This window comes from Citrus clementina, unplaced genomic scaffold (genome assembly GCF_000493195.1).
Source record: "Citrus clementina cultivar Clemenules unplaced genomic scaffold, Citrus_clementina_v1.0 scaffold_7, whole genome shotgun sequence".
Taxonomy (NCBI): domain Eukaryota; kingdom Viridiplantae; phylum Streptophyta; class Magnoliopsida; order Sapindales; family Rutaceae; genus Citrus; species Citrus x clementina.
This window is the reverse complement of record NW_006262075.1, coordinates 12927344-12944747: the sequence shown is the minus strand read 5'-3', so window position 1 is coordinate 12944747 and position 17404 is coordinate 12927344. Positions and strand designations below refer to the sequence as shown.

The following is a 17404-nucleotide window of genomic DNA, read 5'->3' as shown; positions in this document are numbered from 1 at the left end:
TGAAAATAGTGATGACAATTTAAAAAACTAATCATGTAATGCCAAAAAAAAAAAAATGACAACAAATACAAATTTAAAGGGAAAAAGCTTCTTGTTGGTCATTTGACTTCATGCTTTACCTTGTGAGTAGATTCATCCCTAGATGCCACCGATTGCTTGGTTTAAGTTAAATGTAAATGTGATAAAAGGCAATAGAGTAGTGTAAGCCTCAACGATCTAAATTCTATGTAAAATTCAAATAATTAAGAAAAAAAATATGACAAAAATAAATGAATAAAAATAGGAAATTAATTTTTAGGGTATACCTTGACTTGGTGTAGTAAATCCATAATTATTACTTAGATCCAATCTTTTCAAGTTTCTCAAGCTGCTCAAACCTGCGTTGAGAAAAAGAAAATTTATATTACTTTAGAAATAGTTTCAGGGGTATTGTGTCGAAGCTTTGTAGCATGAAGAAAAATACTAATTAAAGAGACTAAAAACTGACAAAAATAAACTATTAAATCATTTGGTATTGTAGTGTTAATTGATTATTTCGTCTTTTTCACTAATACGGTATTATAGTTCATTTTGTTAGTGTCTTGTCAATTTTTTTTGTCCAAATATAAGTGCTCGGCAATTAATTAAATTCAAACCACACTAACTCACCTAGCCTTGCTATGAAGCGACCTGTTATTGGGTTACCACTTAGATCCAACACTTGCAAGTATCTCAAATTTGCCAATCCTGCATTTTTAGATAGACAGTATGTACTTTGTGAAAATTAATTAGCTTATTAAGATTATAAATTGCATGATATAGCATATCTTCTGGAAATGTACCTTGCTTGGTTCTGGAACCTTCAATGGAATTATCACAAAGAATCAAAGTGGTAAGTGAAGTCAGTGTATTCAAATACGATAATATGCTGTCGTTGAGGCGATTATTACCAAGATTTAAGATCTTCAGCTGCTTCAAATTCCCAGAGCTATTGTAGGCTGCAAAGTAAAGGCATGTATGCAATACTTAGTAACTCAAGATTTATTTTATATTTTTCTTGGGCTTTTCTCATATAAGTTTTTACTTTAAAAAAAAAAAATAGCACTCCGGGAATTGATCAGGAAGTTGCTAAAACACTGATTATGAGGGAAAAGAAGTGGTTATATTTACTGGTTTTTATCTATGACTCAATAATCCCTACAATTCATAGACATGACGAAATTTTGAGGATTAAATGACTGTGACGCTTAAGTGGAGTAATTATTAATTAATAAAATACTCAATTTTCATTAAAAGCAATTCAACTACAAAATTTCAAACACAGCATTCTAAAAATTTCCAACAACACTCCGATACTCGCAAGATTTTTTCAACAAACATGTCCCCATATAATATTCACAAAGAAAATTTTTCAATCTAAAATGAAATTCCGGAAATAAAATCTGGGACTTTTTCGCTCGGGCGAAAACCTTGAAAAGATAATTTACAATGTCGCAAAACAGTTTCAAGCCCCAGCAAAACAGTCCCGAACTTTAATTCCAGATCTGAATCTCACTCATATTTACAGAGTAGGTGGTTTATGATTTATAACCAACGTATTGTTTTTGGCGAAATTTGTGGTGTTGCTCAATTGATAGCTGCTTTTAGTGCTCTACGTAATTCTGTACCTGAGGCTGAGAGAATATTCTCGCTTGTCGGTCTCTTGACAAGATCAATTTGACAGAACAGATAGAAAAGCTAGAGTCACATCAATTTTTAGAAATTTCCTAATAGTCCAGCAGTCAAGTCATCTTTGGCGCAAATAAAGAAGCTAGAGTCAATTTTTACAAACACAGTTAATAAAGAACAGTAAAGTCATTTTCCTGTATTTTGGGTGCTATCAAGTCATCTTTGGCGCAAATCGCTCAGACAGGGGGGAAAAAGTGATGTACATACCTTTACTCTCAGAGACGCCTCCAAACCAATTCTCAGATAAGTCAAGGCTTTGCAGTTCTTGAAAAGGAGGAAACAATGACAGATCCAGAATTATAACTCCATCAGAAGAGTTATTAGGGTTGGAACTCTTGTAATGCTTCAAACGATTGAGTGAGAGTTCCGTCACTCGTCCTGCGGTGGCGTTGCACTTAAGTCTCTCCCAATCACAACAATCAGAGATTCCATCGTCAACCCATGAGGTAAGGATTTCGTCTGCATATTCACCACCATTGATTGATATAAAGAACCTTTTGATCTCCAGTAGACCAATCCTTTCCTCTTCCAAGCAACCATCGTATCCATGCATTTGAATCGAAGACATTAAAACGAACGGTGTGAAGAACTTAATAAAGAAAGTTTCCATTGGAGGGCAACCTTTAATTTGTTCTCGAGAATCATGAGCTTTACTCTGAAATTATATATCCAATTAAATTCGTAATAAAGAATGTGTAGCAATGAGTAAAAATGATTATTCTATTTGGAACACTATCATCACATCCAGGAAAGACTTGCAATTTGATTGATTGAGGAATCAGCAACCAGTCAAACATAAGGAAATGTCATTATTGGTGATGCAATTGGGTCAAGTCTATCTTTTCTGACCAGGTCCACTTGTTGAAATATTGACGTCAAAGGTGGAAATTATTAGAGACCAACGGGCGGAGAGTTGAGTGGTAAAAGCGTGAAGATGAAAAAGTGAAATTGTTTGAAAATTTTGTTTATTTAGTTAAATGCTATATGGTGGTGGTCACTGGTGATCAAAAATGCTTTCTATGAAGTATCAAGTTTACAGGTAACCGAACCCTGGACTGTGATTAAAAAACTGTTATGTTCGTTAGTTAGTTAACTTGGGGGATGATGTACAAGCTGAAGTGGCGAAAGCTACTATGCTTGTTAGTTAAGAGTATTTGCTTTCTGTTTCATTCATCACGACAGAATGCTCTGATAGTTAAAAGAGTGTTCTGTCATCCCCTGTTTTTTATAGGCTCTGTGTCATTAAACATTTCAAAGGAGTTGGTTTCTGTTCATGTATACAGAAAACTGAATGCTCTGGTTTGTTACTCATGGAAACGATCAAAAGTAGAGAATTAAACGAAAAAAGAGAACGGTACAGTTTATCATGTCTTATCACATTCATTGTTACATTATTACTTTCGACATTTGAAGAGACCAAAGACTTGACAAGTCTACCAATGCAACGAGGAATTTGACCAGATACCATGTTGTTGGATACATCCAAAAAGTTCAATGAATTGGCCTTGTTTAGACCATCTCCAATCTTCCCACCGAAGAGGTTGTTGTTCACATATAACCTAACTAATTTAGTGAAGTTCCAATATTCTGGAAAAATTTGCGCATCAAAATTATTATTTGACAGGTCCAAAAATGTCAATGAGGGAAAAGTACACCTACAACCCTAAGGTCAAAAAATTTGCCCTTCAGTTGAAATGCTGGTGGCCTGGGGAATGTTTCAGTTTCTACATGAAATGTACTGTTTTTTGTTGACAGTTGAAATATCTGGAGCTTTGAAAAGTTAGTCAATAAAGTAAATGAGAATAAGCCTTCAAAGTTTTTACCGGGAAGAGAGAGATATTCAAGAGCTGTGAGGTTAGCAATAACTGATGGTAAATTTCTACTCTAAAATTATTCTTTAACATTTTATCATTCTGCATGCTTAACTACAAAATTTAAAAATTTAGGTTTTACCATGGACATTCTTTAAAAGTACTTCTATTTTATTTTATTCTTTGATATTGTCTATGATTACTTTGCCAAACGACGCCACGACTGATTTGGAAAGAGTAAAGATTGCTTAGTTTTGAAGAAAAAAGAACTATTGGAAGTTTTTATAAACAGAGATGAGATGCTACGTCGCAATTTTTTAGATTGTTTGAAATGTCTTGTTGACCAGAGAGCATATTGTTGGATAAATCTAAGGCCAGTAATGAAGTGGCCTTTGACAGTCTATCTTGGATCTTCCCGCTGAAGTGGTTGTTATATATTCAAGTTTAACCACCTCAAATTAGTCTAGTTCATATGTTCAGGAAAAACCATCCCTCGAAATTTGCTATCTGAGAGGCTTAACAATGACAACGAGAAGCAACCAGTTACTATTCACTTTAAAAGTACAAAGAGAAAAACAAATAAGAAAACAGGCCAGCCAATGAATCTATGATTGCCTTAGCCGGTGCCCGTGAAATACATATTTGTGCAGGAAATAGAAACATGAATCTATAAATGCATCAACTGAAAAAACCATTGCCTGCGCCAATAAGAGTTCAACAAAAGGATCGCCTACAACCCCAATATTACAGTCACATAAGATGCAGCAAAGCTCCAATTGAATGCCACCATATCAATTGCAGATTCATCTTCTTCTGCTGATGTTGCTGGTGTTGGAGGCAGCTCACTGCTGCAATTTTTCCGGACGGCTGGACCGCAAAGATACGGATTTCCTCTGTAATTGCTTTCATCGAAGTTTGCAAACTGCCCTTTATTAGGAACTGTCCCAGACAAGTTGTTGTATGAAACATTGAAGATTGCTAAGAAACTAAGCTCACCCAACTCGGGGGGAATTTGACCATTTAATTTATTGTATGAGAGGTCCATGCTCTCTGTCATTTTCAAATTAGAAAAGCTCCTCGGTATAGATCCTGACAAGAAATTGTTAGACAGATTCAGAGCATGGATCTCACCAAGGTACCCAATTTCTGAAGGGATGTCCCCAGTTAATTCATTGCTTGACAAATCCAGACCCGTCATATACTTGAGAACATCGCCCTTGTAAGATTCATATCTATTCTTTGCCATGAATTTTACTTCTACTCGTTGACTTGATTCTCTATTATCTTCTGCCGGCAGTGCCAAGGAAAGAGTAGAATTATAATAATTCCCTATTGTAGGAAATTGTACAGCGATATCATGCCAAATTACAAATCCAGTAAAAGCATACCCTTCTCCATCCACAACGAAATATTGGTAAAGCATGAAGGTATAGGCCCGTTAAGAGTATTATAGGAAATATCGACAATAGCTAGTTTCCTTAAATGACACAGTGGCTCAGGAATATTACCTTGCAGATTGTTCCCTCTCAAAAGAAGAGCACGTAAATTCGAATCCTCATTGATCAAATGCGCAATATTTCCTGAGAATTCATTATCCCTTAAATCGAGTGTTGTTAATTGGGAGCTCTGTAATAATGCATTTGGAATTGTACCGCTAAGAGAGTTGTTATGCGGAAAAAGGTACCGAAGTGACGAATGATTGGATGAAAATTCCAGAGGCCCATATAACTTATTTTCGGAGATGTCAAGTATTCTAGCAACTTCAAGGTTGCTCAGTTGAACGGAAACATCACCTTCGAAAGAATTTCTCGACATTAAAAGAACATCTAAATTTGAAAACTTACCTATCCAACGAGGAAGTTGACCAGATAACATATTGTTGGATACATCTAGGACATATAATGAAGAAGCATTCAGCAATCCTACTTCCAGCCTCCCAGTAAACTGATTGTCATTCAAAAATAAAAACACCAGTTTGGCCAAGTTCATGTATTTTGGAAAAATTTGCCCATCAAAGTAGTTATGTGACAGGTTCATGAACTCCAATGAGACACAGCCGGTGAGAAAATGTTTAGGTAAATCTCTGGAAAAGTTATTAGAAGACAAATCCAGAAACAGGAGCCTTTCCATGTAACCCATGGAAGGAGGAATACTGCCTTCAAAACTATTTTGTGACATGTCCAAATACACTAATTCTGGAAGGATTAAACCGAAATTCTCTGGGAGCTTACTAATGAAACTGTTGTTGGAAATAACCAAATGAAGCAAATTTCTTTTGGAGTTGGGCAATTGAAGATTTCCTGTCAGGAAATTGTTGAACAAAAACATGATTTCCAATTTGGTGTTATTTTGTAGCAACCAAGTGGGAAATGTATCAACCAAATTGTTATCAGAGAGGTCAATGTATCTAAAGTCATACTGATACTGAAGGAATCTTGGAATGGTTCCACTAATGTTGCAGTGTCGTAGATTGAGCACTTTCAATTGAAATTTTGGTAGCCATGGAAAGTTTTCAGTTTCAACTTGTAATCTTGAAAGTTGGAAAACCTCAAGTCTTGAATGGTTAGCTAATACACTTAAGGGGAATGATTCTTGGAAATGGTTATCAAATAATGATAGATATTCAAGGGATGTGAGATTAGCAATGACAGATAATGGTAGATTCCCACTTAATTTGTTTGACGAGAGATCTAGAACTCGAAGGTAAGTCAGGTTACTGAGACATTGAGGGAGAAGACCATCGAATTCATTCTCATTGATATTCAATTCAACAAGATTCTTCAAGTCACATATTCCTGAAAGGAAATGGACAAAAGTTAGATAGAACAAAAGTGTTTGCTGAAATGAATCAAATGTTCGACCTAATGCCTGAAAGAGTATATAATCATCAATCATATGTCCGAAATGAATCAGTTGTTCGACCAAATGCCTGGAAAATATGTAGTGACATTTCAGGTGACTCAGCAAGTGAGCAAGAACAATCTGGAAGATATGAAGATAAGATCAAGATGAATAAGTAGTCATGTGACTGTCCTTGCGAAGGACACTCTGATATAAGCCACTAAATTGAAAGGGGTAGTAGCCCTTATATTTAAAATTTTAGATTACGGCTGTGAACAGTATTATCTTTCTTGAGTAGGAAGCATCAACTTTGTATTGTTAATATGAAAGGCAATGAAAAAGATTGTGCTGTGCTTTTATTCATTTCTCTGCATTAGTAGTTCAATAGCTTAAGTTTTTCATTTCTTAATTAACTAGAAATAACTAAGAGTAGAGAGGTTTATTGATAAACGGAAAAAAGTTCTGTTCATTAATTATAATAACTAATTTAATGATATAATGACATTAAATAACTTTTCAAGGGGACATATCCTATAATAAACGAAACTTATGAACTACTTTTATGAGTGTAACGACCTGGACCCAAGAAGTAGATATTATTTGTTTCGGGCACATAGCCCATTACATAATTGTTTTTGGGATTTATAATCTAAAACACGTATACTAAGCTAGGACAACTCAACACTTATAAACTACCTTGGACGCTCACTCACTAATAATGTGAAATGTTATAATAGGATTCCAAAACAGACAATATCTGCTTAGTAATTTGGCTTGGTCTACTATAATGTGTTAAAATTTTTATGTGAATTAATGATGTATGTAAATGTAACATCAACTTACAAAATTCCATCTCCAAGGAGAAAGGGACAATAAGTAAAACGTAATGGTACCTTGCACTATTAAAGAACCAGTTATTCTGTTACCGCTTAGATCCAACACTTCCAAATTTCTCAAATTTGCTAATCCTACGTCAACAGAAAAGAAAAAAAAAATCTCATGGGAAATTATATATAAAAAGAGTAAGTTATTTGATGTTCAGAAAAACAAAATCTTAAAACATACCTTTGTTGTGTTTGAAGCCTTCACTGAAACTATTGCCTTGCAGGAATAGAGAGGTCAACGAAGTTAGCGAAGTCAAAAGTGGTACTAGACTTTCATTGAAGGAATTATAACCAATATTTAAAATCTTCAATTGTTTCAAACTCCTACTGGTGTTGTAAGCTGCAAAAGAAAAATCATTAACAGTTGGAACCAAAATTTAAGGGGTTTTGATTCAATGGTGATCAAAGCCTTGTGCCGATCTTTTTATATTTGATGGTAGTTACAAGATAAAAGTATATAAATAATTAAATATTTATTGTACACGATATTAAATGCTCATATGACTCAAAATCTTTAAAAAATTAATAGAACTCAAATCTAACATTTATCCAAATAAAGCATGCAATGACCTTTCATAAATTTTACCTTTATTCTCTTCCCAACCTTCAAATCTGTTGTCCGATAAGTCAAGCACGTGCAGTTCTTGAAAAGGAACAAATAAGGACATATTTATAATTGGAAATCCATCATTAACGTCATCAGAGTCCACTTGTATTGCACTATCGAGTGAGAGTTCCATCACCCGACCTGTGGTGGCGTTGCACTTGATTCTCTCCCAAGTACAGCAATCAGAGGTTCTATTATCAACCCATGAAACAAGAATGGCATCCGCATACTGCATGTCACTGACTGATTTTATGAAGGCCTTGATTTCCAAAAAGACCGATCCTCTCGCTATCCAAACAGCTTTTGGGTGCATGCATTTGAACAAAAGTTACTGCAACGCACAATGAGAACTTGATAATTAAGAACCTTCCCATTGTAATTGATTTTGCTTGCATGCCAGTTGCAACTTCTCTCTTTGAAGTTTGTCACCAGAAAAATTTATAATGATAAATAACGTATGTGCATTTGCTAAACAAGTAAATGTTTTGCGTTTTGCAAAGTGTACTTCATGGCTTTCTCCGTCCATTTTTTTGCGAAATGAGACAAGCGGAATATGAATTGATAGGTCACATGACTCACATAAACTTATTACACAGACATGCAATGGCAGACAAATTTTTTGATAGTTTAAAATTGGCCGGCTAGACTTCAACATCAGCATTATAAATATAAATATAAATGAGGCCATCTAAATAATAGTAGACCGAACTTCAAGCTCAAAGCTGTCATGGGATAAAGATGCTTGTGATGTAACACCATCTATATCCTTAATGTGATAGACCGTGGCTACTTAATTAATGGGAGATGAAAAAAATGCAGACTTTATGTGCTAAAGAATGAACACTGCAATGCACAGAGAACAATGTTGTAATTACCAGCCTGCATTTGATTCATTTACATTCAATATTTATATTACATAAAGAAGCAAAATCCGAACAACTGTAGCAATTGATCAAAGGCCATGATTTCATCAGTGACCAATACAAAGGACAACTAATTCTTAGTATATTTTGTCTTCATGCTCCTTGATGACTCACATGCTTATCTCTCATTATAATTCGCGATCATTCTTGGAACAAACCTTCTAGATGCTTTTGTATCAACCATTTGATTGTAGCCTCATCTGATCATCACAAGAAAGCCATTTAATTTGCAGTATATTTTGAACTGAATATTTACCACTCAGAATACTTCATTAAGGCATTCTGTTAAACGCTTGGCACCAAGCATTCAGCAAGTTAATTCTAACTATGCGATAGTTTGATCACGTAGACAAAAAGTGAAATGGAGATTTCTTTGTTTAAAAAAAATAAAAATGCATGGCATATTTTAGATATATAGTTTTTTTTCATTAAATAATTGGGGATAAAATTACTTACCTTTAATTTTTTTTGTTAGTGCTCATTACTATTTTAGTTTTAAACGTATTAAACTTCACTTCACGGCTTAATAGTATATCCGCATTGAAAAAAAATGAGGGCATCTACACTTGAGAATGTTTTTATACATACATTTATACGTGCGTGTATAAAACCCGAATTCAGACCCGACCCATCTTAGTTTCAATTTCTTTTCAGTTTTTATTTTTGAAGTACTTGAATTTGGGTAAATGAAGGCATAAAATTCAATGAATCTAATACATACTTAAAATTAGTTCAGAATAATATAAAACTTTAATTTTTAAGTCACTCGATGTGAAATAATTTTCTTATCACTCTTGTCAGCTGTCACGAGCACAGGCCAGTCTTTATGACGTGGGCTTATCATGTGGAAAGGCATCAAGCTTATATTTTTAAGCAAGTGAAGTAGGTTTAAAGGGTCCTTTCTGTTTCCCTGCAACGTCCTCTGGATCCATGCATTTGAACCGAAGCTATTAAACAATCCAAAGTGAGACCATGATGAAGAAAGTCTCCATTGAAAAGCAACGTTCCCGATGCTATCAAATTGTGCTGTGGTTAAATCACATTATATTTGTTCCTTTGCTGATAGATGTAGCGAATTAGTTTGCTTTGAACGTCGTATCTCCCTCAATTAAAGATAGCAATTATTAATTTGGGCCAAGCGCAACTTCTCACTGGGCCCAGTTTATAAAGTTTACTATTGAGTTCAATACTGGCCCGCCGGCGGAGCCATGATCGTAGGCCAGGCAGACCAAATTAATTTTATGATTTCTTTTATTTATATTTTTTTTATCAGGTTGATATTTGACCCCCTTAATTTATTTTATCAACCCTCACTTTTAAATTAATAGTATTTATTACAGAATTGTTCTTATTAAAAAATAAAATTAATATTTTCATGTAAGTTTTCTCTGTTTTCTATATTATTAATTCTATGTTTCAATATTAAACCTCAATTCAGTTTAGTATTGAAACATAGAATAATAAAGAAAAAAAGAAAAAATAGTTACATGAAAATATTATAAAAAAGATAGGAGCTTTTATTGATAACACGCTTATAATTTTTACAAAGGAAGACTTAGAAAATTAAAAACATAAAAACAGAACATACCATAAATTTTTTTTTGTTTTGTCTTAATTCTTTGCCTTTTTTTGGTCTGATGATTCACTTGCCAATGGTAAGAACTTGATTAACAATGAATGTAACTCTTTGAACAAGATGAATATTGTCTTTGTTTATACTTAATTCTTATGTTGATTTCATCTTCATTATGATTCTTAATTACCTTGAGCATAAATGACAATTCTTTCATTGTTTTGACTTAAGATTTGTTATTGATGCAATTTAAGTTAAAAATTGAAATTGAGTAAGTGACTGTTTGCATTGATTCTTATATCTTGTATATTAATTAGTTTACGTGGATATATAATAAGATATAACTATCAACGACCCTGAAGAATGAAGTTATCCTTAAGTACTTTGGGCCTATGTACCACTAATATATAGAGGATATATATCCAATAATGAGAAGAAAGCTACCTTAGATTGTAGAGTTAAAGCTCCTGATTATGGAATAAAAATAAAAAGCAATGTACATGTTGAAAAGGAAATCAAATTAAAGAAAATGCACACTTATGATTCTCTCGAAAAGAAAAACGAGAAATTAAAAGACACAACCCTCGTCACCTTTCACCACCCTTGCCACCATCGCAAGCCAGTATTCTTTATTGTGCATTCTAATCTTAGCCACTTTATTGCTATTCCTTTTTCATTATTTATCATTTATTCCAATTAATTTATAGTTTCTTGATTCTTGTATTAAAATAATTCTTTGCTTTTTTATATTATTTTAATTTTGATACTATCATATCAATCACAAAAACAATCAATTCAAATAAATTAGAGGTTTTAGTCGACGGCTGTGGGAAATTATTAGTAGGGTCAATCGACTACTAAGGACTAGCAGTGTGGTGGTTTGACATGGTGAGAGTGTAGTTGAAGGTGACTAGGGCTTTTAGAATTATATTTATTTTTTAATTTATTTTTTTATTGTTTAACAAGGATAATTTTGAAATAAGTGAGATAAATTAAAAAGTGGAAGTTATGGAGAGAAAATGAGGGGAGTCAAATATCATTACTCTTTTTTTTTAATTAAAAAGTAAGAGAGTGGATAAAATCCAAATTAATTTTTGGCCCCTTACCTCCCTATAATTCAAACTTTGGCGGCAGGAGTTTTTAGAATTGTATTTGTTTTATTATTTAATAAGGGTAATTATGAAAATAAGTGAGATTAATTGAAAACTGAAGGTTGGTGAGAGAAAATGAGGAAGTCAAATATCATTACTATTTATTTATTTATTTAGAAGATAAGAGAGTGTATATAACCCAAATTAATTTTTGGCCCCTTACCTCCCTAGAATTCGAACTCTGGTGGGTAGCGAAATAAAATTGTTTTAAAACAACATTGGCTAAGCGATCATGGTAGCAGTCCAAATCTAAGAGTTAAGATCCTATGTGAGTATATTGACTATATTCAATAACCAACCACCCCACCACCACTCCACCCCCACGGGCCTCTCTCTCTCTCTCTCACACACACACACACACCCTCACTCAAGACACACCACCTCTCATGCTTTCATTGCACAAGACTAACCAATTGAACTGTTCTTTGGTAATAATAAATTATTCACTTTAAGGAAAAAAATTTAAAGAAAAAGAAACAGTGCTTACGACTGCCCAAGTCATTGCTGGTAATGTACATATTTGTACCAGAAATAGAAACATGAGTCAATACATGCATCAATTAAAAAAAACCATTGCCTGTGCCAGTATGAGTTCAAAAAAAGGAGTGCTAACAACCCCACTATAACTGTCACATACGATACAGCAAAGCTCCAATTGAATGCCACCATATCAATTGCAGATTCATCTTCTTCTGCAGGCGTCATTGGTGGCGGTGGTGGTAGGTCAGTGCTGCAATTCTTCAGAACTGCTGGACCACAGAGATTCAGATTTCCTCTGTAATTGCTTTCATCGAAGTTTGCAAACTGCTTTGTATTAGGAGTTGGCCCTGACAAGTCGTTGTATGACACATTGAAAATTGCTAAATAGTTTAGCTCAGACAATTCAAGCGGAATTTGGCCTCTTAATTTGTTATATGAGAGGTCCATGCTCTCTATCATTTTCAAATTAGAAAAACTCCTCGGTATAGAACCTGATAAGTGATTGTGTGACAGATTCAGTGCATGGAGCTCTTGAAGGTATCCGATTGCTGAAGGGATCTCTCCGGTTAATTCATTGCTTGACAAATCCAGGCCCGTCATGTACTCGAGAACACCACCCTTGTAAGATTCATATCTGTTCTTTGCCATGAATTTTACTTCTACTCGTTGTCTTAATTCTCGATTATCTTCTCCCGAAAATATCAAGTTAAGAGTAGAATTATAATAAGCGCTAATTGCAGGAAAATGTTCTACAACTAATGTATAACCAAACACAAATCCATTAAAAGGATCACCCTCTTCCATCCACGGCCATATATTGGTGAAGCATGAAGGTATTGACCCATCAAGCAAGTTATAGGAAATATCAACAATAGCAATTTTCCTTAAGTGACACAATTGCTGAGGAATGTTACCCTGCAGATTGTTTCCTCTCAAAAGAAGAGCACGTAAATTCGAATCCTCATTGATCAAAGGCGGAATATTTCCTGAAAATTCATTATCCCTTAAATCGAGGGTCATTAATTGGGAGCTCTGGAACAATGCACTAGGAATTGAACCATTCAGAGAATTATTATGTAGGAAAAGGTGCCATAGTGATGATGAATGATTGAAGGAAAATTCCAGTGGCCCATATAACTTATTTTCGGAGATGTCAAGAATTCTAGCAACTTGAAGATTGCTCAGTGGAACGGAAACATCACCTTCCAAAGAATTTCTCGACATTAAAAGAACATCTAAATTTGAAAAGTTACCTACCCAATGAGGAAGTTGACCAGATAACATATTGTTGGACACATCTAGGATATGTAATGAAGGAGCATTCAGCAATCCCTCTTCAAGCCTCCCAGTAAACTGATTATCGTTCAAATATAACCACGCCAGTTGGGTCATACTCATGTATTTTGGAAAAATTTGCCCACCAAAATAGTTATGTGACACGTTCATGAACGCCAGTGAGACACAACCGGTGAGAAATTGTTTAGGTAATTCTCCTGAGAAGTTGTTGGAAGACAAATCCAGAAAGAGGAGCCTTACCGTGTAGCCCATAGAAGGAGGAATACTGCCTTCAAAACTATTTTGTGACATGTCCAAATACACCAATTCCGGAAGGATCATCCCAAAATTATCCGGAAGCATACCAATGAAGTTGTTGTTGGAAATAACCAGATGAAGCAAATCCCGTTTCGAGTCGGGCAAGTGAAGAAGTCCTTTCAGGAAATTATTGAACAAAAACAGGAATTCTAATTTCGTATTATTCTGTAGTAACCAAGTCGGAAATGTACCAGCCAAATTGTTATGAGAGAGGTCAATGTATCGTAAGTCATACTGATATTGAAGGAAACTTGGAATGGTTCCACTAATGTTGCAGCGGCGTAAATTGAGCACTTTCAATTGAAATCTTGGCAGCCATGGAAAGTTTTCAGTTTCAATCTGTAATCTTGAAATTTGGAGAACCTCAAGTCTTGAATGGTTAGCTAATACACTTAAAGAGAATGATCCTTGAAAATTGTTGCCAGATAGTGATAGATATTCGAGGGATGTGAGATTAGCAAAGACGGATATCGGTAAATTCCCACTTAACTGGTTGGACGTGAGATCAAGAACTCGAAGGTAAGTCAGGTTGCTGAGACATTGAGGAAGACTTCCATCTAATTTATTCCAACTGAGATTCAACTCAACAAGGTTCTTCAACTCACATATTCCTGAAAGGAAATGGAAAAATGTTGGACAGACCAAAGTGTTTGTTGAAATGAATCAGGTGTTCGACCTAATGCCTGAATGACTATATCATCATCAATCATGTGCATGAAATGAGTCAGGTGTTCGATCTAATGCGTGGAAAATATTTAGTGACATTTTAGGTTACTCAGCAAGTGAGCAAGAATAGTCTGGAGGAAATGAAGGTAAGATCAAGATGAATATCCCAAAACACAGTACTATCTTTAGATTGAAAGTTTAGTAGCCGTTGTACTTAAATTACGGCTGTGAACAGTACTTTCTTTATAGTGCGGCAAGACATGAACTTTGTATACGTTAAGATGAAAGCCAACGAAAAAGATTATTCTCTGCTTATTATTCTGTGCTTGCATTCATTTCTCTGCATTTGTTGTTCAATAGCTCAAGTTTTTCACCTCTTATTTAACTCGAAAACAACTAAAGGTGTCAAAACAACTGAAGTTATCGGTTGGAAAGATTTTATCTAATCGAGCTGAACACAAACAGGGATCGATTCAGTTCATTATTATTATTATTTTGGATAAAACTCAAAGCTAATAGTAGAGCTCTATTGATTTTGGTAGTTGAACTTAGGCTATTAAAGTGTGCTAATACTTTTAGTGTTAATTCATGTTGTATGTTAGACATAATAAAGATCAACTTGTGAAATTCTGACCGTAAGTAAAATATAACGGTACCTTGCATTGTTAAAGAACCAATTAGTCCGTTACCAGATAGATCCAATACTTCCAAATTTCTCAAATTTGGTAATACTACATCAACAGAAAAAAAAAAAATGAAGGATGGGAAATTATGTATTATAAGAGTAAGATGGTTGATGTTCAGAAAAACCAAATCTTAAAACATACCTTTCATAGGCTTGAAGCCTACACCTAAGTTATTGCCTTCGAGGAATAGAGAGGTCAACGAAGTTAGCGAAGTCAAAAGTGGTACTAGACTTTCACTGAAGGAATTAAAACCAATATTTAAAATCTTCAATTGTTTCAAACTCCCATTGTTGTTGTAATTAGCTGCAAAAGAAAAATCATTAGTAATTGGAACCAAAATTTAAAGGGGTTTTGATTCAACAGTGATATGAGATTTGTGCCGATCGATATTTGTATAGGTGATGGTAGTTACATGATAAGAAAATAAAAGTAATTAAATATTCAGTGTACTCGGAAACAAATGCACACATATGACTTCATATTTTTGAAATATCAGCACAACCTTGGATCCAAATATTTGACCTTTCATACATTTTACCTTTATTCTCTTCCCAACCTTCAAATCTATTGTTCCTTAAGTCAAGCACGCGCAGTTCCTGGAAAGGAAAAAATAAGGACATATTTATAATTGGAAGTCCATCAGAAAAGTCATCAGATTTGACTTGTCTTGCACTATCGAGTAAGAGTTCCGTCACCCGACCTGTGGTGACGTTGCACTTGATTCTCTCCCAACTACAGCAATCGGAGGTTCTATTATCAACCCATGAAACAAGAATGGCATCTGCAAATTGCATATCACTGACTGATTTTATGAAGGTCTTGATTTCCAACAGACCGATTCTCTCGTTATCCAAGCAGCTTTTAAGTCCATGCATTTGAACAAAAGCTATTGCGACCCACAATGAGAACTTGAATATGATTAAATACCTTCCCATTGTAACTGATTTTGCTGGCAATTTGCAGGTTCGCTCTCGAAAATTGTCACTAGGCAAATTATAGAATAATATAAATGCATTTGCTAAACAAGTACATGTTTTGCCAAGATTGTACCCGTGGTTTTCTCCGCCAATTTTTTGGAAAAATATATTTTCTTATTACAACCTTCTATAATCCTGCAGGCGCTAAAAGGAGACAAATGAACTATAATTTGATAGGTCATACAGACAAACAATGGCCGTAAACGATTTTCGATAGTTAAATTAAAAGTGGCCGGCTCTAGCCTTCAACATGACATCAGCATTAAACGTATATGGAAAATAAAAATAAAAATGAAGCCGTTGAAATAATAATAGACTGAGCTTCGAGTGGCCGTAATAATTCTATATATATATATATATATATGTATCTATGTATGTATGTATGTATGTATGTATAGAATTATTGTTAAAGAATGAACACTGCATGCACAGAGAATGTTGAAATTACCAGCCTATATTTAATTTATTCATTTTCATTCAATATTTATATTACGTATAGGTGTAATCACTAACTGTAAAAATTGATCAATGGTTAATGATTTCATCAGTGACCAATACAATTGAATACTAACTTATAGTACTTTGTCTTCTTGCTCCTTGAAGACTCACATGCTTGTGTCTCATTAATTATCATTCTTGATCATTGTTGGCACAAAGCTTGTAGATGCTTTTGTATTGACTATTTGATTGTAGCCTCATCTGATCATCACAAGAAGGCCACCCGATTTGCAGTATAATTTGAACTGAAGATTTCCTGCCAAGAATAGTTCATTGAGGCATTATGTGGAACACTCGGTAACAAACACCGAACACCTAATTTTAACGGTTGGGATCTTTTAATCACAGGAAAAAATAAACTGAATTTTTTTTTTCTTTTAGAGAAAAGGGAAAAGAAAAAGTGCACGGCGTATTTATGTTAGAGAATTTGAAGGATAAAACAAAATTTTCTATTAAAGAAAGCTCGAGAATATTACAAAAACAATTCACACTCTCATAAATCACTTTCAGAATCTTTGTTTTGCTTTTTATGCTTTTTTCTTCTTGAACTTGATACATGCAACACAAATGACAAGGGCATTTATAGTACCCAAAACTTAGTTGTAACCACAAACATAAATTCTCAACCATCACACTAATTATCAACTTAACTCATTCCGCTTCACCTACAACACCTAACACATTCTACTAACATTAAATTATTTTTTAAAACAAGTTTATTGTTATCAACAACTTCATTTTTCTCAACAATTTACACATATGAAGTTTCATTCAAGACCATGTAGAGTTCGCACTCCTTAAGAATTACGAGTTTCCTCAAACTAATGTAAGCGTATTTGGTTTGAAGAAACAAATGAGAGGAGAGGAGAGGAAAGGAGGAGAGGAGGAGAAAATAAAGGAAGAAATATGAATTTTATGCTCAGCCAAACAATGAAAATGATATTGATCCTCTTTTCCACTCATTCTCTCTCTCTCTCTCTCTCTTTCCTTTTCATTTCTCTCCTCTC

At 34.3% G+C, this 17404-nt stretch overlaps 3 protein-coding genes across 3 annotated transcripts; all 3 read right to left on the bottom strand.

The window, feature by feature from the left end:
* Window positions 1-334: 334 nt before the first annotated feature.
* Window positions 335-2260, bottom strand: LOC112096940 (receptor like protein 30-like). The gene is made up of 4 exons (XM_024181175.1): window positions 1915-2260; window positions 822-977; window positions 636-726; window positions 335-377 (listed from the first exon to the last, which is right to left on the bottom strand). Exons 1-4 carry the CDS (start codon window positions 2258-2260, stop codon window positions 335-337), a joined length of 636 nt encoding a protein of 211 aa, XP_024036943.1.
* A 1988-nt stretch (window positions 2261-4248) lies between these two features.
* LOC18036539 (probable LRR receptor-like serine/threonine-protein kinase At4g36180) lies at window positions 4249-8163 on the bottom strand. The gene is made up of 5 exons (XM_024181174.1): window positions 7830-8163; window positions 7425-7583; window positions 7253-7327; window positions 5027-6313; window positions 4249-4907 (listed from the first exon to the last, which is right to left on the bottom strand). Exons 1-5 carry the CDS (start codon window positions 8161-8163, stop codon window positions 4249-4251), a joined length of 2514 nt encoding a protein of 837 aa, XP_024036942.1.
* A 3832-nt stretch (window positions 8164-11995) lies between these two features.
* LOC18036741 (probable leucine-rich repeat receptor-like protein kinase At1g35710) lies at window positions 11996-15857 on the bottom strand. The gene is made up of 4 exons (XM_006427372.2): window positions 15461-15857; window positions 15064-15225; window positions 14893-14967; window positions 11996-14181 (listed from the first exon to the last, which is right to left on the bottom strand). The coding sequence occupies exons 1-4, from the start codon at window positions 15855-15857 to the stop codon at window positions 11996-11998; spliced, it is 2820 nt and encodes a 939-aa protein (XP_006427435.2).
* Window positions 15858-17404: the final 1547 nt, after the last annotated feature.

What these genes read in the sequence shown, in the direction of transcription:
- LOC18036539 (XM_024181174.1), bottom strand. Translation starts at nt 8,163, where the DNA reads ATGCACCCAAAAGCTGTTTGGATAGCGAGAGGATCGGTCTTTTTGGAA. An exon ending in TGGTTCTTTAATAGTGCAAG is followed by an intron (nt 6,314 to 7,252) that starts GTACCATTACGT and finishes ATTTCCTTTCAG; the next exon opens with GAATATGTGACTTGAAGAAT. An exon ending in GAGAGGGAACAATCTGCAAG is followed by an intron (nt 4,908 to 5,026) that starts GTAATATTCCTG and finishes TGGATGGAGAAG; the next exon opens with GGTATGCTTTTACTGGATTT.
- LOC112096940 (XM_024181175.1), bottom strand. Translation starts at nt 2,260, where the DNA reads ATGCATGGATACGATGGTTGCTTGGAAGAGGAAAGGATTGGTCTACTG. An exon ending in AGGTTCCAGAACCAAGCAAG is followed by an intron (nt 727 to 821) that starts GTACATTTCCAG and finishes CTAAAAATGCAG; the next exon opens with GATTGGCAAATTTGAGATAC. An exon ending in AGGCTAGGTGAGTTAGTGTG is followed by an intron (nt 378 to 635) that starts GTTTGAATTTAA and finishes TTCTCAACGCAG; the next exon opens with GTTTGAGCAGCTTGAGAAAC.
- LOC18036741 (XM_006427372.2), bottom strand. Translation starts at nt 15,857, where the DNA reads ATGGGAAGGTATTTAATCATATTCAAGTTCTCATTGTGGGTCGCAATA. An exon ending in AGGCTTCAAGCCTATGAAAG is followed by an intron (nt 14,968 to 15,063) that starts GTATGTTTTAAG and finishes CTGTTGATGTAG; the next exon opens with TATTACCAAATTTGAGAAAT. An exon ending in TGGTTCTTTAACAATGCAAG is followed by an intron (nt 14,182 to 14,892) that starts GTACCGTTATAT and finishes ATTTCCTTTCAG; the next exon opens with GAATATGTGAGTTGAAGAAC.